Source organism: Rana temporaria, chromosome 7 (assembly GCF_905171775.1).
Source record: "Rana temporaria chromosome 7, aRanTem1.1, whole genome shotgun sequence".
NCBI lineage: Eukaryota > Metazoa > Chordata > Amphibia > Anura > Ranidae > Rana > Rana temporaria.
Window position 1 is genome coordinate 172,794,792 of NC_053495.1, and position 21,969 is coordinate 172,816,760.

Here is a 21,969-nt window from a genome sequence, read left to right on the forward strand (position 1 = left end):
TGGTACGAGGATACGGCTCTATACGCCAGCATGTCAGCACGCCAGTCCTAGAGGGATCCGAAGGACACAGGAGTGGCACCCCTCAGTGCAGGTGATTCCACACACTCGAATGCTGTACATGTTCAGGCTTGATTTCCTAAAAGGACAAGTGTGACACCACCTTCCACACATCAGGTGTTTCTCATTTTTCATCTGCTGGATGCTGGCACTGCCAAGACCTTAACCACGGACATGGTAAGATTGTTCCAAATCACATCTTTGATGTCCAATCCATAGTTGGCTTCATTATCATATTTACTTGAGGAGCATACTATCTCCATCGGAACTGTTCTAATCCAACTATCCATGGCCATGGTTGTTCAGTGGAACTACATTGACTCATAGACAATTTTTGACCTATCGGGTCTTTTCTATTTTGATTTTAGGGAATTTTCCTTTTCTATAGTAGTTCCACATTTATTTATCATTGGGGCACATATATATGCCATTAACAGGACAAAGGATATCCGCATAGAGCATAATTCACCCCATTGGGTGGGCTCATTTACTTTGTCCACTTCTCAATTTAAAGCGGGAGTTCACCCATTTGTAAAAAAAAAAAAATTCTCCCCTTAGCTTCCTGCTCGTTCGGTCTAGGGGAATCGGCTATTTGTATTAAAATATGAGCAGTACTTACCCGTTTTCGAGCTGCATCTTCTTCCGTCGCTTCCGGGTATGGGTCTTCGGGAGCGGGCGTTCCTTCTTGATTGACAGCCTTCTGAGAGGCTTCCGACGGTCGCATCCATCGCGTCACTCGTAGCCGAAAGAAGCCGAACGTCGGTGCGGCTCTATACTGTGCCTGCGCACCGACGTTCGGCTTCTTTCGGAAAATCGTGACGCGATGGATGCGACCGTCGGAAGCCTCTCGGAAGACTGTCAATCAAGAAGGAACGCCCATTCCCGAAGCCCATACCCGGAAGCGACGGAGAGGATGCAGCTCGTAAACGGGTAAGTACAGCTCATATTTTAAAATAAATAGCCGATTCCCCTAGTAAAAACGAGCAGGAATCTAAGGGGGAAAAGTGCCCTCTAAGGGTGAACCCCCGCTTTAAATACATCACGATATATATATATATATATATATATAATTATTTTTTCCTTTGTTCCCCGTGATACCAGCCTTCCGCTTCCCTCCCCGCGGGGTCACCTCTGCTGTTTATTCCTAAGTATCTAATTTATTGTTACTTTCTCTTATTTACTTTATAAATTCGTTTTTTCCGATCGGAAATCACAGCAGATGTGAAATTCACGTCCGGACTGTTAGTCTATATTTGTTGTATGTTCGTCATTGTTTTTTTTGTATGTCTAATATCTGCACATTACATATCCACAGGTGCTTTATTGTTCATTCAATCGCATGCATACAACTTGCACATACAATTTTACTGCTTTGTATATTATGTTTTGTAGCGACCCTTTTTTCAATATTAAATAGTTTGTAAATTTCTTATAATATGAGTATAGTCCTTTCTTGCCTATAGTAGCCCCTTGTTACCCATAGGAAACCACATTTCTGGGGTTTTCCTACCGGGTACCTTCTGTTTTTTGTCATCATCAATGGGGGGACATGGCTGCATCTGGGGGGGACATGGCTGCATCTGGGGGGGACATGGCTGGATATGGGGGGGGGGGGACATGGCTGCATTTGGGGACACATTTAAAAATATCGGTATTCGATATATATATATATATATATATATATATATATATATATATATATATATATATATATATATTACACATTACCCCTGCTGCCCGGCACACACCTAAAAATGCAACCGCAATTGCTAGTTCACCTTTTCATATAAAAAAAAAGTTTACTAACTGTTAAGCACCCTGCCGCCCCCCTTCATAGCTCCCATCAATACAGTAAACTACAAAGCTGACTCCATTCAGGTCTTTCCTTTCTTCCCCGATGGCTACAGCATCCTGTGCTGTCTTTGCACAAAGATTACATGGACGTAAATAAAATGTTGCTTCTGCAATATGTTTGCCCCATTCAAGTCTATGGGAAGGTAGTGTGAAGACACTGGTAGCCCATGAACTAGATTTATGCTGTGCTATCCTGTACTAAGGAGGCCAGGAAAGGTTGCTGAGAGGATTTTTTATTTATTTTTTGAAATTCTTTAGCTTCTACTTTAAGATAAAGGGGTCTAATTTTTTCAGTAATTTATGGTGTTACCACGTGCCAAATGAGCCCCCTCTACCTCTGCCAAACTTATTTATGCCATGGATCATACCCTTTTTCTTGAAAGTTACTGCTAGGGTGCAAATATTTAATTCTATTGGAGTCCTCTCTAACAGACCAGTAATTAAGATGATAGTGACATTTATAGCTGTAGAACATTAACTTTAACTTCCAGACAGGCTTCCTGATGTGCATTCCATTTTATACCTTAAGTTAGTTAATGTATCCATTACACTATGATACAGTGGTCACCTTTTAATTGTTTGATGACAAAAATGTGCATTCCTCATTATTGAGTTCTCTCCGCATTTGGTCTCCATGTCCTGACAATTGCTATGATTTTATTTCTCACCCAGCCACCGACTTCAATCTGAAGACCTCTGACCGTCCAGACATGGATTATCCAGAGAAGATTGTGAACATTGAGCAGGGCTGCTTGTGGTACAAAAAGGACAACAAGTTTAAGATACCTAAAGGTAACACTTGAATAATACTTCCATACTTCTGCTGCTTGGGCTTTACTGAAGTAATGATGCAGAAAAATTGCTGTGACAAGGATAGAGTAATTGTTTTGTTTCCTTTCTAGCTTATATGCGCTTTCATCTCATCTCTCCATTGATCCAACAGTCACCTGAAAAGTAAGTTCTTTGTACTCATGAATTCGTTTTTTCTGCTCCTGTGTATTCTGTAATGAGTGCTTTGAAATAGTAAAAACTAATTTTGCTGTCTGCTTATTGGAACAATTGATGTTACATATAGAATCTTTTGGTTTATGCTGATATTTATCACAGAATTTATTTATTTTTTATTCCCAGGTGAAACGGTTACATTTTTTATTATTAAAGGATCACTAAAGGAATTTTTTTTTTTTTTTTAGCTAAATAGCTTCCTTTACCTTACTGCATTACTGGTTTCATGTCCTCATTGTTAGTTTTTGCTTTGAAGTAGCTGTAATTCTGCTGTGATCTCCACACTTCCTGGTTGTCTGTTTCCTTATAACCATTGTACTGGGAGCTTTTCACTGTGGTCTAAGCTGTCATTACTGTGTGTCTAAAACTTAACAGAACCAATCAGATTCATTTTAAAAACAAAACACTGCCCTGGATTTGTTTGTTTTTGTTCTGTGTGTCTCTTTACTTCACATAAACATGAAACCAGTTTAAAAGTGAAACTAACCTACAGGCACATTATATGATTGATTTTGTATCTATTTGTAATCATTTTTAAAAGGAATCAGTTAACTTTTATGTCTCTATACCCTGTAAATTTCAGCATTTTTTTTTTTTTCCTTTAGTGACCCTTTAAAGGGAAAAACAATAGCAAAAAGGGTGAACAATGGCAAAAGCAGCAACTAAAAAAAGTGATATACACACAAAATAGACAAGGGAAAATAAGTAGTTGCGCTGTGATAGAATAATATGTGAATAAATATACTGCTGAGAGTAGTGATGAAAAATGCAAATGAAGCAATAACAATTGTGTTGAAGCATTAGTTCAGTGAAGTCCAAAAGAAAACACAATCAATACAAAATCTTCTTAGGAATTCAAAATTGAAGAAATCCACCATCCAAAGTGAAGACACCATAAGAAATGCAGGCTTACCAGATGGCAAGCAAGGATAGCTTGTGGCTGTAAACCCGGGCCTTTAACATGAACTGCAGCACTCGCCAGTGATAAAGCAATCAATGAATCTTCAAAGCACGGATGACCCCAAGCAGATGAGATACCGAAAAAAAATAATATGGACTCGCAATAGTGAAATACCGTAGAAATAGTATAAAATTTAATGAGAGAAACACGCGTTTCGTCACACAAATTACGTCGTCTGGGGCACGAGACGACGACATTTGTGTGACGAAACGCGTGTCGGGAGGAGGAGACGTGCTGATGTCATCGCGTGACAGTCCAAACGGACGGGTGTTCACTTAGCCGGCCGGCTTGATCTTATATGCTGAATATACGATTGTTCTCTTGTAAGTTTTTTTTTTATCTCATTAAATTTTATACTATTGCTATTGTATTTCACTATTGTGAGTTCAAATTATTTTTTTCGGTATCTCATCTGTTTTGGACTTCACTGAACTAATGCTTCAACACAATTGTTATTGCTTCATTTGCATTTTTCATCACTACTCTCAGCAGTATATTTTTTCACATATTATTCTATCACAGCGCAACTACTTATTTTCCATTATATTTTATTTGGAGCTTCTAGAGCTTTTGTCATAATGTTTGAAGTTCAAATCATGTAACTCCCCTGCGGATGTGCTCAAGGGTTTCTTTGTTTTGGCATCGGTAAAATGCTGAAATTGTACACTGAGCTGCACATGCATGGCTGTACCGAAAACTACCTGCTAGCAATTGTCACAAATAATTCACAGTTCTGCTGTAATAGTCACCCTTTAGAAACTTGCAGTCAATGTGATCGAGCACTGCAATTTTTTTTAATTCAAGCTTTATTCAGGTATTGCACTAGGACAGTGATTGCGAACATTTGCACCCCTGATGTTTTGGAACTACATTTCTCATGATGCTCAATTACACAGCAGAGGGCATGAGCATCATGGGAAATTTAGTTCCAAAACATCTGGGGTGCCAAGGTTCGCCATCACTGCTCTAGAACAGGGGCCTCCAAACTATGGCCCTCCAGTTGTTCAGGAACTACAATTCCCATCATACCTAGCAATTCCTAAATAGCAGCTGTGAAAACCTTGTGTAAAAATTCACTTTTACTTCAGAGGTCTGATTTGATTACGTAAAGTCACTTATGAAAATGTTTTGTTTTCCTGTGATTTAGCTTCACTGACTTTATTTGAGCCATGTATTATCTATGCTGTCAGTTTGTCAGAAATCACTTGAAGCCTGTCAGTTGTTGTTGCATGTCAATTACCTGTCCTAACAAATTTCAAACTTTGAAGATGACATGAGATTAGGCAGCTGACAGTCAGAGGGTCAGATTTCCAGGTTAATTATTTTACACCTAGAGAGAAGTACAGACCCTGTGGACAGCCTGGGACTCCACAGAGATCGGTTTGAATACTAACACTAACACAGAACTTTCAACTAAAGTAGCAGTGTTGATATCAGCACTGCTACTTTAGTTGAATGTACTGTCACCAAGCGCAAGAATTAGGTCTTCACCAAAGCTGCAAGCGGTGCAGGTGTTGCTTTTAAGTACTTTTTAGGACCAGGTCAGGACAATTAAACCAGCTAATGTCATCGGGATACAAATATAGTATAAAAATGCTGATATGGATGTAAAAGAAAATACCTCTTCCTAGTCATGCAGTGTAGGGCACAGGCTCTTTGCTCATTATGTTTGTACACTGGCAAAAAAAAAAATAAAAAATACTGGGGCATCCCCACGCTCTTTCTCTTGCGCTCTCTCTCATTCAACAGCAGACTGGAGAGGTAGGTTGCCAGGTCCAGGAACCCTCAGGACTTGCAGTGGATGCTGTAGGGTCAGTTCAGCCTGGGCTACACGTTTCCACCCCTCCAGAGTCTGCTTTGCCTACTTTTATGAGATGGAGGGCATTCTGGTGATTCTCATTGCATAGATTTGGCCCATGCAAATGTGGTACTTGGACATACTAAAGATTTCTGGCAGATGCTCCATGGACCCTTCAGGACTGCCAAGACCTTTTGCCCCAAGGGCCAGAGTTCTATCCCCATTAAGGCGCACTCTACCAGTGCTATTGGTGCATCAGGCAGTTGGATTTTTAGGCCTTTTCTCTTGCTGGTTTTAGTCTTAAGGTGTTGACAAGCTTCTCTATTAATCACTCAAGCTCTTCTTGTCACGCTTCTTTTTGTGGACTTATAGTGAGTTTGCTGTGTTTCCCACCCCTCAATTGGACTGCTTTTGGACATCCCACTCAAAATTAATGAAGATCCTGGGTCCTGTACTGTATGACTAGGAGAGAAGGATTCTTGATGTTCCAGTTAATTCTGTCGATACGATCGCACTCACGAATCCTCTGGACAAAACAGACGTGCAGCCTCGCTCAGTGTAGCGATCAACTAATGCAGTGTACGACACCTTCGATCGTGTTACGTCACGTGACTTAATCATGGGTACTTATTCATGGGTGAAGTGTGACGTAACGCCCATGGGGGAGGAGCCGAGTGCCGCAATCAAAGGTGTCGTACACCGCATGAGGAGATTGCTACACTGAGCGAGGCTGTACGTCTTTGCTTATTGTTGCCTTTATCACATTTTTAGCAAATTTTTGGCAGGATTGTCAGTTTATTTAATACCTATTTAGGTTCATATCATTCACCTTTTATCACTGTACAGCATTTAGGGTTGATTTCAGCGCATTATTACATCACATCACATTTTTATTAGTTTAGTACACTAATTTTATGTATGCAGCTTTTATTATTTGGTTATCCTTGTTTTTTTTCCTTTGTATTCGCCACAATAGCGCTGTAGTATCACTTTTGTACTATTAATAAGGAGATGACAAGAAAATCCAAGGCTGTCTATGATCTTTTTACTTTGTATTTTTCTCTGTTACACCAATGATCTTCTCCTTCCATTCCATTAAATATTTTATTTTAGCCAGCTATAAAGTCAAGTATTGTGCTGCATATTGATTACCTCCTAACGCTGTGCTCTTTTTTTTTTCTTTACATCATGCATTTCTTTACTATTATTGCAGACCTATGTAAAAATGTATATCTTTAGTGGCTCTAAAAGGATTGATTCATTGATATTCACTGACGGGCTTCTGTCCTGTTTTGTTTCAGCTTGGTTCTGTTTGACATTTTTGTCAATATTCTGGCTCACACACTGGCAGAACCCGCCTATGAAGCAGATGTCGCTCAGCTCGAATATAAACTGGTGGCCGGAGAACATGGCCTGGTCATCAAAGTGAAGGGGTTCAACCACAAGCTTTCAGTGAGTATGAATGTCCATAATTGTAACAACTCTTTCAGAGGAGAGATAAGTTGAGGACCTGTGAAACTTTAATGTGGCTTTCTTGGGTTATATTTAACCACTTGCCGAACACCTAACTGGGAAAATACGCCATTACTTTGACGTTAAATACCGGGGGTTATGGCTGCAGCTAGATGCCATAACCCTGATATTTTATTTTCCCTTAGGCACCGGTCTTTCAGATAAAAGTGATCCCTGCAGCAGATTTGCAGCGGGATCACTTTTAGAGGCGACAGGAGAGGTGCCCACCCTCCCGCCGCTTCCCGGCATATGTTGCTGATCCCTGTGCCCAGGAACCATCTGGTGCCAGCAGTGTCTTACCATAGTGAAAAGCAATGGCAAGATGGCCACCCCACACCTCTATGCCCTTGGAGTCATGACATCACTTCCGTTTCTCGGGCCGTATGTTTTGTTTTGCTTTAAGAAAAAAAAGATTATTTTTATTTTGCTTTTAAGGGTAGATTCAAGATTTGGGGCCTTTTTTAAGGGATTAGTGAAATGTTCAATCCTCTGTGGATGCCAGTTCTGGGCAGAAGGTCTTACGGGAGGCAATTCTAGTGGAATTCCCCCTGTTCTGTTTTTGCAGTTTGGGTGTTTTGGCCTTGTCACTGTGTTGCCCACCATGTTTAATACTTTGGGACATCCCAAGTATTCATTATATTTATATAATAAGTCCTCTTTGTCCTGTGAAATACAGTACGCTTTAAGAAATAATAATTTTTGATTTGCGTGTAAAATCCTTTTCTTGGAGTACATCACAGGAAACAGGGATCCCTCCTCTCTTATCTGTGTTCCGCATTGCTTACAAAACTGAGAGGGGTTATGCCTGGGTGGGTATTTCTGCTGGTTTTGGCCCATGTCTATTCACCGGAAGGTGGCTGCGTAACCCAAGTAGTCATCCAAGTCCTCTGCTTCCTGTAATGTACGCTATGAAATTGCAGGTAAGCCAAACGTCTTAATCTTTTTGGGATTTGTTATAAAAGGAGGCATGCAGATTACTACTGTTCAAGAAGGCTTTACTGTGCACTCTCCATACCTTTCAGTATTAATATAATTTAGTTCCTGAGCATGTAAATTAAGCGTTAACATCTGTTATGTGTTGTACCCATTTGCGTAGCTTCTGTTTGAATTGATCATTGACCACCTGGCAGACTTCGTAGCTTCTCCTGATGTATTTGAGATGATCACACAGCAGCTGAAAAAGACCTACTTCAATCTCCTTATAAAACCAGAGAAACTTGGCAAGTGAGTGTTTACTGTGCATTTACCTGCTGATTTGCATAAATGGCACTTCAGGTTTAAAACATACATATTCCTACTTTGACATCGTAAAATACAATTTTGATTTTACTTTTTGTTGCTTTTGATCAATTTAACCAAAGTAAAGGTCAACGTTTTAGACCATCTACTGACATAAGGCAACTGACAATCCGCTTCCTTGAGCCTGTCGGCTCTTTGCACAAACCTTTTGTCAAAGTAATTGCTCATGTCTGTGCACCCAATCATTTTAATGCATATCTGTTTTACCTTTCGCTACTGAAGTGCCATCACCTTCTTTCCTATTCACTTCTTGGAAGGAAACCTATGTAGAGAGAAATATTGCCATTGCTGATCCCTCCTGAAACACTTGCATCATGATTCGTGAACCCTCTGTTAACTTCAAAGCATTAGGTCTTCATCAGAGCTATTGATGGTGTGTGTAATATGCTGCTGATGTTCCAGGATGCAACTCTTAGAAATCCCGGCATGACAGGCAGATGGGGTACATACTGGAGTGGTTTAGGTTCCAGGCAAGTGGTCCTAGTAGGGCATGCAGCATAGTTTGTGTGGACACAGACAGAGCAGAATTAAGACAGATGCAAGAACGGTGTTTAAAACTTAAAGGGGTTGTAAAGGTTCGTGTTTTTTCACCTTAATGCATCCTATGCATTAAGGTGAAAAAACACTTGGCTTGTCACGGGCCCCCCAGCCCCCCCCCCCCCCCCCCCCCCCCCCCCCCCCGATTTACTTACCTGAGCTGTTGCCATCTAGTACAGGGTGGGATCAAGGGAGCCTAATTCCGCCCCTAAGTTTCGGCCTTACCAACAACGCTCTGCCAAGACGTTGATGTTGCCCATGCCATATGAATTTGATAACTGCCGAGTGCACAGAATGCAAAACAGTCTGAGGCATTTTGACAGGAAGCACTTGTAACAAGTACAAAAGTCTGGGCATCACATTCATCTTTAAGTACATATTGCAACAGCCGAACCAACATAGTGCCAGGGAGTCCCATTTCGTTAAGTCGGCAGTTAGCGTTAACAGGAGAGGCTTAAAATTGAGAAGAATGATGGCATTCAAATCTGCAGACCTTCTGGTCCCCAAGTACTGAATTGAGTTAGCAGCCATTGGAATAGGAATAAAGGGTGCAGGCCCACCATGGTGGAGTCCAACAAGGAAAACTTTAATGCCTTAAATTTTTGAACATTGACCTTAAACTTGGATAAGACGCTAAATGCTTGTTTTAGGTTAACGAGTAAAAAATGTTGAAGTCCAAGATAGCCAGGAAACTTGTATTGAACTATCCCCTTGGGACAAAAAAACAACACACCATCATGACCGTACGAGGGTTCACACTCTGTCCACATTTGCATCCATCCTTTGCGTTGTTGGCTGCACACGTCTGGCATCATTGTGGACAGCTTCCCGCACCTCCTTAAACCGCCTATGCCATTCAAAAACACTTGTAGGTAGATTCAGGTAGAGTGGATTAAACTTGCGGCGGCGTAGCTTAGCGTGTTTAGGCTACTCCGCCGTAAGTTAGCTAGGCAAGTACTTGATTCTCAAAGTACTTGCCTGCTAAGTTACGGCGGCGTAGCCTAAAGCGGGCGGGCGTAAGGGCGCCTAATTCAAATGTGTGTAAGGGGGCGTGTTTTATGTTAATGGTGCTTGACCTTACGTTTTTGACGTTTTTTTTAAACTGCGCATGCTCCGGGCGCCTACATTTCCCAGTGTGCATTGTGGCCAAGATGGAATAACTTTAGGCCTGATATTGCCTTACGGAAACGGCGTAAATGTACTGCGGCGGCCGGGCGTACGTTTGTGAATCGGCGTATCTACTAATTTACATATTCTACGCCGATCGCAATGGAAGCGCCACCTAGCGGCCAGCCTCAATATTGCAACCTAAGATAGGACGGCGCAAGCCGTCCTATCTTAGATATGTTTAAGCGTATCTCTGTTTGAGAATACACTTAAACATAAGTCGGCGTAGATTCTGAGTTAGGTCGGCTTATCTACTGATAAGCCGGCCTAACTCTTTGAGAATCTACCTATTGATTTCTTCATGGAATATTCACTATAAGTCTGTTGTAACAGAGCTAAATTTTCACTCGCACTTTTGCCAATTATCACAACTGGTCTGCGACCCAGGCGAGTGCAAGTTAGAACATGTCAAAACACGCCCACATGTGAATGGCTGTGTGGCTCACCACCATAGTGCTACGCTGCGGGGAATTAAATTTACACCTCGTGTGTATGTATACAGTAATTATACGGTAGATAATGGATCCTTTCGTCTGAAGCATTTTCCACTGAGCAATACTATTTTGTCTATGAAAGAAACTGCATATTGGATTAGTAACAGTTTGTCTGCCAGCTTATCGGTTTTGTACAAGTGGTTGGAGCTCGTCTTGTGTTTTGTATTTTCAGAGACGTTCGCCTCATCATCCTGGAACATAATCGCTGGTCTATGATTGAGAAATACAGTACCATTTTGAAGGGTGTGAGCTTGGAGCAGCTGAACTCTTTCGTAGCCCAGTTAAAGTCTCGTCTTTATGTGGAGGGCTTGGTACAGGGCAACTTCACTAGTAAGGTAGGCGGGACAGTGAATGCTGTATTGAAAATTTTGCACAAATTTTAAACAAAAGTAGTCAATGGTTTATTAACGGCATTTCCAATATTTGTTTCGTTTTTTTTTTTATAATTTGTATGTTCTTTGTTTCCTTCTCTTCAGGAGTCTGCAGCGTTCTTGAACTATGTCACCAGGTGAGTCTTTAAATGTTACAAATGTGTGATTAACCACTTAAGACCCCGGACCTTTAGGCAGCTAAAGGACCCAGCCAGTTTTTGCGATTCGGCACTGCGTCGCTTTAACTGACAATTGCGCTGTCGTGCGACGTGGCTCCCAAACAAAATTGGCGTCCTTTTTTTTTACCACAAATAGAGCTTTCTTTTGGTGGTATTTGATCACCTCTGCCATTTTTTATTTTTTGCGCTATAAACAAAAATAGAGCGACAATTTTGAAAAAAAAATAATATTTTTTCCTTTTTTTCTATAATATCTCCCAAAAATATATAAAACATTATTTTTTTTCCCTCAGTTTAGGCCGATACGTATTCTTCTACCTATTTTTGGTAAAAAAAAAATCTCTAAGCATTTATCGATTGGTTTGCGCAAAATTTATAGCGTTTACAAAAAAGGGGATAGTTTTATTGCATTTTTATCGAATTTTTTTTTACTACTAATGCGGGCGATCAGCGATTTTTTTATTTTTTCCATGACTGCGAAATTATGGCGGACACTTTGGACAATTTCGACACATTTTTGGGACCATTGTCATTTTCACAGGAAAAAAATGCATTTAAAATGCATTGTTTACTGTGAAAATGACAGTTGCAGTTTGGGAGTTAACCACAAGGGGGCGCTGAAGGGGTTATGTGTGACCTCATGTGTGTTTACAACTGTAGGGGGGTGTGGCTGTAGGTGTGACTTCGATTGTGAGTCCCTATAAAAGAAACACACGATCGATGACGCCGCCACAGTGAAGAACGGGGAAGCTGTGTTTACACACAGGTCTCCCCGTTCTTCAGCTCCAGGGACCGATCGCGGGACTCCAGCGGCGATCGGGTCCGCGAGTCCCGCGGCCACGGAGCTTCAGACCGGGTCGCGTGCACGCGCGACCCCACGGCTGGGCTTCAAGAGCCACGTACATGTACGTGGATGTGCCCAGCCGTGCCATTCTGCCGACGTATATCGTCGGTAGGGGGTCCTTAAGTGGTTAAAGGGAACAGTGGGGATGAATTATACAGGCTGACATTGTTGATGCTATAAATGGTGCTTTGCAGTCATTTTGATCCAGTGGCTTCAGTACTCAGAAACTTGAAACAAGCATGCCGATTTACTCTGACATTTCTGATCTGCATGCGTGTTTCAGGTTAGCGTCAGAAAGTACTCCAAACCAGCGGCAGATAACAGGCAACTGTTGCAGGTTCTGTATTTGTCTCAGTATAGGTTTTCTTTGTGTATGGGTTGAATCTGTAAGAAGATTGGAAGAAACTCTTCTACAGAAATTAACAGAATATTTTTGTTCCTTTTGGCGCATGGACATTTACCCCTCCTTGTGTCATCCTGGGCTATCGGGGCCTGAAGGATCATTGTCCGTTTGTATCCCAATCAATTTCTGAATTGCTAGAGAATAAGCAGACATACAATCTACCTGCATTTTAGTCGTCTTCGTCGTCTTCTTCGTCGTCTTCTTCTTCCTCTTCTTCCTCTTCTTCCTCTTCTTCCTCTTCTTCCTCTTCTTCCTCTTCTTCCTCTTCTTCCTCTTCTTCTTCTTCTTCTTCTTCTTCTTCTTCTTCTTCTTCTTCTTCTTCCTATCAGATTGTTCTTTCCTTCAACCTGCCAGATATGAGCATTTGTGCATGACAACATTTATTTTTATCTGACCGGTAGCCTGCATTAAAAAAAGCTTGCATTGTGTGTAATGTTGTAGACTCTTCCACTGTGAGCAGGAATACTGGTTGGGTGATGTGACATAAGCAGAGATAGGAAGTGCCCTAGGCCTGTCGTAAGAATTATCTAGAGCGGAGTTTCTGCATGTAGTAAAATCTGAAGTACTGTTGTGATTTATACTGCCTGCCATGTGCCTAGTATAAACTGACATGATGCCTTTTCCCTTTCTCAAGTAAGCTGCAGTATCGGCCTCTGGAACAGATGATTCCCGTGCAGTTCCAGGTAGTAGAGCTTCCAACTGCTCATCACTTGTGTAAAATCAAGTCCCTGAATAAAGGGGATACCAACTCTGAGGTCACTGTGTACTACCAGGTGAGAACTTGACTCTATACAGATGTGCCTGTGTCTTATTATTTCTCCTCATTGTGAGCTCATGGAGTCCATGCCAGCCCCTAATGACCTGTATTTATTGCAGTCTGGTGCCAAGAATTTACGGGAACACACACTGATGGAACTCTTGGTGGTAAGTACTTTTGTCTTGCATGGCAGATAAGTTGCTAATGCCTTGGAAATTTTGCAAAACTGATGAAACTTGCCCATGCATAAGTGAATCCATGGTGCATATGGCAGAACTCCTCCAATAACAGTTGGCCTTGATATTAGATCTCAAACAGCAAATCGCAGAAAACCAGGAGGCTTTTAATGTTATCTGCATCATGGAAAAGGTGAAAAGGTTTTTTAAGGAATCTTTAGCCTCTGTTTCAAAAAGGAATTTAAATAAGAGTATGTTGCAAGTAAGTTGTAGCATAATTCTTTGAATCTGTCTTTCAGATGCATATGGAAGAACCTTGCTTTGATTTTCTGAGGACAAAGCAGACATTGGGGTAAGCTGCTTCTTAAGCAGAAGTAATAAAATCACTTATATGTAACATCAGTATTTAAAAAAGGGCCAAAATACATCCCTGGGAATTTACAGACCAGTTAGCCTAACATCAATAGTATGTAAGCTCTTGGAGGGCATAAGGGGCTATATACAAGAGTTTAGTAATAAAAACGGTATCATTAGCAATAATCGGCATGGATTCATTAAGAATCGTTCTTGCCAAACCAACCTATTAACCTTCTATGATGAGGTGAGTTGCTTGCTAGATAGAGGAAGGCCCGTAGACGTGGTGTATCTTGATTTTTCAGAAGCATTTGACACAGTTCCCCATAAACGTTTACTGTGAAACATAAGGTCTGTTGGCATGGACCATAGGGTGAGTACATGGATTGAAAACTGGCTACAAGGGCGAGTTCAGAGGTCGGAGATAAATGGGGAGGACTCGGAATGGTCAGGAGTGGCAAGTGGGGTCCCCCAGGGTTCTGTGGTGAGACCAATCCTATTTAATTTATTTATAAATGACCTTGAGGTTGGGATAAACGGCTCAATCTCTGTATTTGCGGGCGATACTAAGCTAAGCAGGGCAATAAGGCCCCTTTCACATTGAGGCGGTTTTCATGCGGTACAGCACCGCATGAAAAAAACTGCCCTGTAGTGTTCAATGTGAAAGCCCGAAGCCTTTCACATTGAAGCGGTGCGCTAGCAGGAGCGCTCCAAAAGTCCTGCTAGCCGCATCTTTACCGCGGTATAGGAGCGGTGTGTTCACCGCTCCTATAGGGCACACCCTGTGCTCACACCTATGACTATAGGCTCACCTTGTAGGTACAAAACAATAATGGGAGTTTACTCCAACTTTAATGCGCTGTAAAAGCCAAGCCAGGCAAATGATAGCTCTTGGGATGATGTGGTCTTGTATACCTTAAAAATACAAATCTTTAGCCACCAGCCAATATTTTGAGTAAAAATTAGGAACTGACCAGGAACAGCAAAGGGTTCCAAGTACTAATGTTAATGAGACCGCTATAATATCATTGAGTCACAATGATGCAGTTTCTTCCACAACATCTTCTTGTAGGTACCACGTGTATCCAACCTGCAGAAACACTTCTGGAATTCTGGGATTTTCAGTCACAGTGGAATCACAAGCAAATAAGTACAAGTAAGTGAGACGGAAATTGCCTGCAGTTGTAAATGTTCTTCCAATGCAGAATTCATTGGAAATATCAATGTCGGTTGTACTTTTTATTTAATGCTTTTCTAGTTTCACCAATAAACATGAAAAAGGGCCATTCAAGCTCAGACTCCTGTATGTAAGCTGCAGCTGATGGCTAGCTGAACTACAAACGTTATTTTATGTCTTAGGGTTCATTTACACTTGCTTTGACTTCAACACACATTAAAGCGTCTACCGCTTCAACAATTTTTTTTTTATGTGTTTTTGATGCTTCTGCAATGCTTTGATGATATTTCATACCTGCAATACCTCCAAAACAAAGCTAAAGCTGAATAAAAGCCTCTTAAAAGCGGCAAGCAAGCTTTGTCATAGACTTCTATGGAGGCTTTGAAGCACCACTAAAGCGACATGGGGTATAATTTTTGAAGCAAAGCTGTAGGACTGTAAGGTAACCATTTTATTTAGTGACGGGTGCTTTGATTGGCTTTCAGAGTGATTTTAAAAAGTGTGTCCAGTGCCTTGTTTTGAGGCTTAGAGATTCTGCAAGTGAGGCCCCGTACACACGACCGGTTTTCTCTGCAGAATTCAGCCAGAAACTCGATGGGAGTCGTATTCTGCCGAGAAAACCGGTCGTGTGTGCACTTTTCGCCGAGGAACTCGTCGAGCCAAATCGAGAGCATGTTCTCTATTTCCTCGTTGGGCAATGGGAACATTTGACTCGCCGAGATCCTCGGCGGCTTCACAAGGAACTCGACGAGCAAAACGATGTGTTTTGCCCGTCGAGTTTCTCGGACGTGTGTACGGGGCCTGAGATGATATTGCCTTTTGTTACCTGTTTTGTCCATCAATACTGAAATATCCACTGGAGAGTTTAAGATTCTATATAGTGACCATGGTCAGAAGGAAATGCAGATATATCACTGCTGTATTGCTGAAGAATTATAGGAGATGAATCAACTCATTTGCATCTACCAGAAATTGACTTGGGGACAAATAACTCTTTAAAAGAGAAATAATTTTTTATTTTTGTAAATAAACATTTATACTCGCCTAGGTGGATCCGACACTGCTGGTCGCTCAGTACTTCACTGAGCAGAGAGTTGGCGACTGTCAGTCACCGACTCTCTGCTCTGCCCCTCCAGTGCTCAGTGCAGTGCCAGGCTGGGCAGTGGGTGGGAGCTGCTAGCTCAGTCTCTGAACAGTGCACAAGAAGCTGAGTCACCTGCCGGTTCAGACATCTAGGGGGATCTTGACTGTACCGAGTCTGGACGGGCTGGGTGACAACAGCTGACAGGCTAAAGCCCACTGTCAGCTGAAATGGGTCACAGGGGTGCAGAACGGACTGCACTCCTGTGATCCCTAGGAGAAGTACAGCCAGAATGGCTTTTGCTATACTCTTCCTTTAAAGCAGAACTACAGGCAAACAGGTAAATGGACAGTTGAAATATAAACCTGAAAGCTGTTTTACCTGCCAGTGTATATGTATTGCGCTTATTCATGATTTACACAGTTCTGCGGCACGTTCATCCTGGAGACTTTCTTTAGCAGTTAAATCAGTTATTTTATTTTATTTTTATTTTTATTTTATTTTTTTACATGCAAACCTGCAAACGGGGCCAGCCTGAAATGATCTAGCAGGATTTCATTTTCTGACTAAGTTCTATTTTAAAACTTGAGTAGCCCATACATTTTTTTCTGCTCAACCAGCAGGTTGAGTGAAAAAGTGACTCGATTCCCCCATCCACACATTTGATATGCATAAGAAAATCCTCTGCGCTGTGCGATTTGTGTTCTAATGGTGGGGAGACTTCCCTGCCTTCAGAATACACTGATCAACTATAGCCGGCAGCGCTGATTCCGGAGCAAAAAATCTGACAGTGCGGTTGTACATCGGTTGCTTGGTAAATAATCTTCTGTACAACCTCCCTGCCCACACATGGATGGAAATTCTTCTGGTCCTTGCTGAGCTGACTGAATTTCGATCCATGTATGCCTGGCTTTTCACGTTTTGTCCCTCTCCCAGCATTTGATTGGACGGTGAAGGAGAAGAAGCAGACACCAGGGATGTTACTGGTGGCAAGAGCACCCAACTTCCCCAGTGGAATAAACTGACGGAGCAGACTGTGAAGTTGTCAATCTCTCTGTCAGGAAGTGTGCCTGTGTTTCCTCATTCCATTCCATCCCAGCATCGAGACCCTCCAGACTCCTCCCCTCCACCCACAAGCTGCGTCAGCAAAGTCTGCCAAGTCCTCACAAACCTTCCTTTCTATGAGGGTGCACCTGCATGTCCAGTGTATCGTTACCCAGGTGCACTTTAAAGCGATGTGCGCTCAAAAAAAAATATTAAAAGCCAGCAGCTACAAATACTGCAGCTGCTGACTTTTAATATTAGGACACTTACCTGTCCTGGAGTCCAGCGGCGTCCGCAGCAGAGGACGAGCGATCGCCCGTCACCCTGCTGCTCCCCCCGCCATCCACGGTGAGGGAACCAGGAAGTGAAGCGCTCCGGCTTCACTGCCCGGTTCCCTACGGCGCATGCGCGAGTCGCGCTGCGCCCGCCGATTGGCTCACACGCTGTGTGCTGGGAGCCGAGTGTTCCCAGCACACAACGGGGGACAGACGGGAAGTCAGGAAAAACCCGTCTTTTGCCCGTGAATGCCGGGCCGGAAGTGGGTGCAAATACCTGTCTTTAGACAGGTATCAGCACCCCCTTCCCCCCTGAATGGTGTCAAATGTGACACCGGAGGGGGGGAGGGTGCCGATCAGTGCGACTTCACTTTAGGGTGGAGATCCGCTTTAACTGCTTGCCGACCACCCCACGTATAGATACTGCAGGACGGCGGCTCCTACAGGCAGAATCACTGCACTTCAGCTGTAAATGAACATGGTGGGAGCCAATCAGCGGATACAATGTCTGTCTACCGGGACCCACCAAATGTTCCTGACAGAGGCAGATCGCCGTTCTGTGACAAGGGAAGATGGAGATCCTGTGTTTCTGCTAAGTAGGAACACAGATCTTTATCTTCCCACTATACAAGCACCTCCCACACAGTTAAAAAGCACTCCCTTGATCGCCCCTGGTGTTAACCCCTTCTCTGCCAGTGTCAGTACAGTGACAGTGATTATTTTTAGCACTGATCACTGTATCGGTGTCACTGGTCCCCAAAAAGTGTCAGTGTCTGCCACAGTGACCGCCACAATGTCGCAGTCCCGCTGTAAGTCGCTGATCCCCATCATTACTAGTAATAAATAAAAATTTAATAAATTATATCCCATAGTTTGTAGACGCTATAACTTTTGCGGAAACCAATCAATATACGCTTACTGGGATTTTATTTTTTACCAAAAATATGTAGTAAAATACATATTGGCTTAAAGTAGTTGTAAACCCTTGCCACTTTTTGCTGCAGGTAAGCCTATAATAAGGGTTGTCTGTAGCTATCTTGGATATCTCCTAAACCTACACGGTTTAGGAGATATCCCCCTGTATCTGCATATGCCAACGTCATCGGCATATGCGCACTGAAGCAATGGCATGTCGTGCCATTTCCGAGCCCATGCGCATGCGCGCGAATGACATCACGCAGCTCTAGCGAATATCAGAGCCGGAGTCCACGGCCCCGGAAGGAAGAGGGGCGAGAAGATGGACTAGTATGCGATTGATACTAGCCGATTTATGCTTTTAATTGGCAGGCTTTGCAGGGAGCAAATAAGAAAATAAAACCCATCAGGGTTTACTTCCTCTTTAAACTCATGAAAAAATTAGATTTATTTTTATTTATTTTTTTTGGCTATGTTTTATAGCAGAAAGTAAAATTGTCAGGCTCCTTTTTGTTTGTAGCGCCAAAAAAAAACCCCACAGAGGTGATCAAATACCACCAAAATAAAGCTCTATTTGTGGGGAAAACAAGACCTCATTTTATTTGGGTACATCGTTGCATGACGGCACATTTGTCAGTTAAAGTAACGCAGTGCCGTATCGCAAAAAATGGCCTGGTCAGAGAGGGGGGGGGGGGTAAACCTTCTGGAGCTGAAGTGGTTAAATTGTATATGTCTGCTCAGCATTGTGTATACAGAGTGGGGTTTTGTAGTTGCAGACATACAGGGAAGGCACTTGACCTCATTGGATCTGTAGTGTGCCTTCCAGCAATGATCGTCCCATTAGGCCTAAAGTTCTTGTAAGGCCGTATACACAGACAGACAGGAATGGCTTCTTTCAACTGAGTGATGAAGTGCCGTCCAGACAGTTTTCTCTGTACACAAGGTTTTCATTTAGGAATAACAGAATGTTCCTTCCAGATACTCTAAAATCCATTAATGGTATTGATCTGTCCTTAAATTAATGGCTGCATTGTAAGGAGGCATTAAAGTGGTTGTTAAGCCAATCTCTCATCTTCATATAATCCCCCTCTGTCACATAAAAGGCTGTATCCTAGTGCGTGTGCTTTATATATAAAAAAAAAAGCTGATTTCTACACTAGTTTTTTGTCTTTTATTTTTCCCCCCTGTTTTATTTATCAATAAAAGAAAAAGCCCAGTAATGTAATGATTTAAAGGTACATGTTTATTCACCTTAACCACTTAAGACCCGGACCATTATGCAGGTTAAGGACCCTGCCCCTTTTTGCGATTCGTTACTGTCTCGCTGTAACTGACAATTGCGTGGTCGTGCGACGTGGCTCCCAAACAAAATTGACATCTTTTTTTCCCACAAATAGAGCTTTCTTTTGGTGGTATTTGATCACCTCTGCGGTTTTTATTTTTTGCGCTATAAACAAAAATAGAGCAACAATTTTGAAAAAAAAAATGCAATATTTTTTACATTTTGCTATAATAAATTCCCCCAAAAATATATAAAAACAAACGTTTTTTTCCCCCTCAGTTTAGGCCGATGCGTATTCTTCTACCCATTTCTGGTAAAAAAAATCGCAATAACAGTTTATCGATTGGTTTGCGCAAAATTTTAAGCGTTTACAAAATAGGGGATAGTTTTATTGCCTTTTTATTAATAATTTATTTTATTTACTACTAATGGCGGCGATCTGCCTTTTTTTTTCCGTGACTACAACATTATGGCGGACACATGGGAAAAATTGTACACATTTTTGGGACCATGCTGTAAAAATGCATTGTTTACTGTAGAAATGACAATTGCAGTTTAGGAGTTAACCACTAGGGGGCACTGTAGGGGTTAAGTGTGACCTCATGTGTTTCTAACTGTAGGGGGGCGGGGCTGTACGTGTGACGTCAGTGATCGTCTTTCCCTATATCGGGGAACAGACGATCACTGAGACTGCCACAATGAAGAACGGGGAAGGTGTGTTTACACACACCTCTCCCCGTTCTTCAGCCCTGGTGACCGATCGCGGGACACCGGCGGTGATCGGGTCCCGCAGGCGTGGTCACGGAGCTTCGGACCGTGTCGTGAGCGCGGCGCCGCGCTCGTGACCCCACAGCTGGGCTTAAAGAGACAGGTACGTGATTGTGCCCAGCCGTGCCATTCTGCCAACGTATATCGGCGTGAATGGGTCCTTAAGTGGTTAATGCATAGGATGCATTAACCACTTAAGGACCCATTCACGGTGAAAAAACATCTGACAATACCAGCCCCCCCTTTTTACTTACCTGAGCTTGTTCGCCTGCGGCGCTCGCCCCCAACATCCTCTATGCCGTTCAGCCTGGTTGTTTATTGGCTAGAGTGGATGGATTGAAAGCAGCGCAGCCATCGGCTCACGCTGCTGTCAATCGCATCCAATGACGTGGCGCACCGGGCCCGAGTGATGTAGTGAGCGGCTATAGCCGCCAGCTGTATCACGGGAGCGCACCCGCAAGAACTTGCCACCATGCAAGCTTGCATGAAGGTGGAAAGTTTGTGTGGGCAGGACCAGAGACAGCCGCCGAGGGACCCCAGAAGTCGTGGAGGTAAGTTTGTTATTTAAGAAAAAAAAAAATTCTCTTTACAACCCCTTTAATAATCACCAAAAGAAAGCTCCATCTGTCTTCAAAAAATTGCTAAAATTTCATTAGGGTTCAGTGTTGCATGACCGCATAATTGTCATTCAAAGTGCAATCGCGCTGAATTTGGCCTGGGCAGGAAGGGGGTGAAAGCGCCCGGTATTGAAGTGAGTAAAGTTTGTTCCTAACAAGGGATTGAACACGGGTCAGAGCTTCCATACCCAGAAGTGGAATGCATATTCCTTGTTATGTTGTAATGCTTGTTAGGGGTCATTGACAGAGAATGTTGAAGGAAGGAGCGCGAGCAGCTGATGTTTTGGGAAGAACGGTCTCTTGTCCCCGTAAATGAGCAATATTTGGCCTAAATCCAGACCAGGAATTTATCTGACTGAACACATTTGAGATAAATGATCTAAGCATTGTCTGTCTTTCCTCACAGCTCTGAAGTGGTGGACAAGAAAATAGAAGAGTTTCTGGTCTGCTTTGGTGAAAAAATCAACAACTTGACTGATGAAGCTTTTAGCACACAGGTAAAGGGGAATAGAATTGCAGGGTCAGCTCATGTGATGAGTTTCTTCAAATGTACGTTTTGTTTAGTCTGCAAAGAAAATATATGTTTGTTTGAATCTTAAAGCGGAGTTCCACCCAAAAATGGAACTTCCGCTTTAATTGCTGGTGCCCCCCTGACATGCCAGTACATTCTTTTTTTGGGGGGGGGGGGCGGGTACCCTGTTTTTAGAGGCTCCCACTTCTTCCCCTGGCGCCGGAAGAAAGATCACCCCCCCCTCCCTGCAATCTTCTGGGACACGTCACAGGTCCCAGAAGATTGCCCGGCCATTCACAGCGTGGTTTGTGCAGTGCGGCGTGCCTGGCTGTGAAGCCACAGACGGGCACCCACAGTTAGAATGCTGGCGCCAGGGGAGCGAGGCTGCTTGCACCCGCATCGCTGGACCGTGGGACAGGCAAGTGTCTGATTATTAAAAGTCAACAGCTACACTTTTTGTAGCTGCTGACTTTTAAATGGGTGGAACTCCGCTTTAACCACTTAAGGACCGCCGCATGTATATATACGTCC

General features: G+C 42.8%; 1 protein-coding gene across 1 annotated transcript in view; it reads left to right on the plus strand.

Annotated features, from left to right (window-relative positions):
- NRDC (nardilysin convertase) overlaps positions 1-21,969 on the plus strand; it is a 64,154-nt gene that overhangs the window by 37,133 nt on the left and 5,052 nt on the right. Inside the window, exons 18-28 of the mRNA XM_040360484.1 lie at positions 2,584-2,703; positions 2,814-2,865; positions 6,977-7,127; positions 8,284-8,411; positions 10,857-11,019; positions 11,161-11,192; positions 13,116-13,254; positions 13,358-13,405; positions 13,714-13,766; positions 14,841-14,924; positions 21,334-21,424. Coding sequence (XP_040216418.1) covers positions 2,584-2,703; positions 2,814-2,865; positions 6,977-7,127; positions 8,284-8,411; positions 10,857-11,019; positions 11,161-11,192; positions 13,116-13,254; positions 13,358-13,405; positions 13,714-13,766; positions 14,841-14,924; positions 21,334-21,424 — 1,061 coding nt within the window. The remainder of the gene's footprint in view (positions 1-2,583; positions 2,704-2,813; positions 2,866-6,976; positions 7,128-8,283; positions 8,412-10,856; positions 11,020-11,160; positions 11,193-13,115; positions 13,255-13,357; positions 13,406-13,713; positions 13,767-14,840; positions 14,925-21,333; positions 21,425-21,969) is intronic.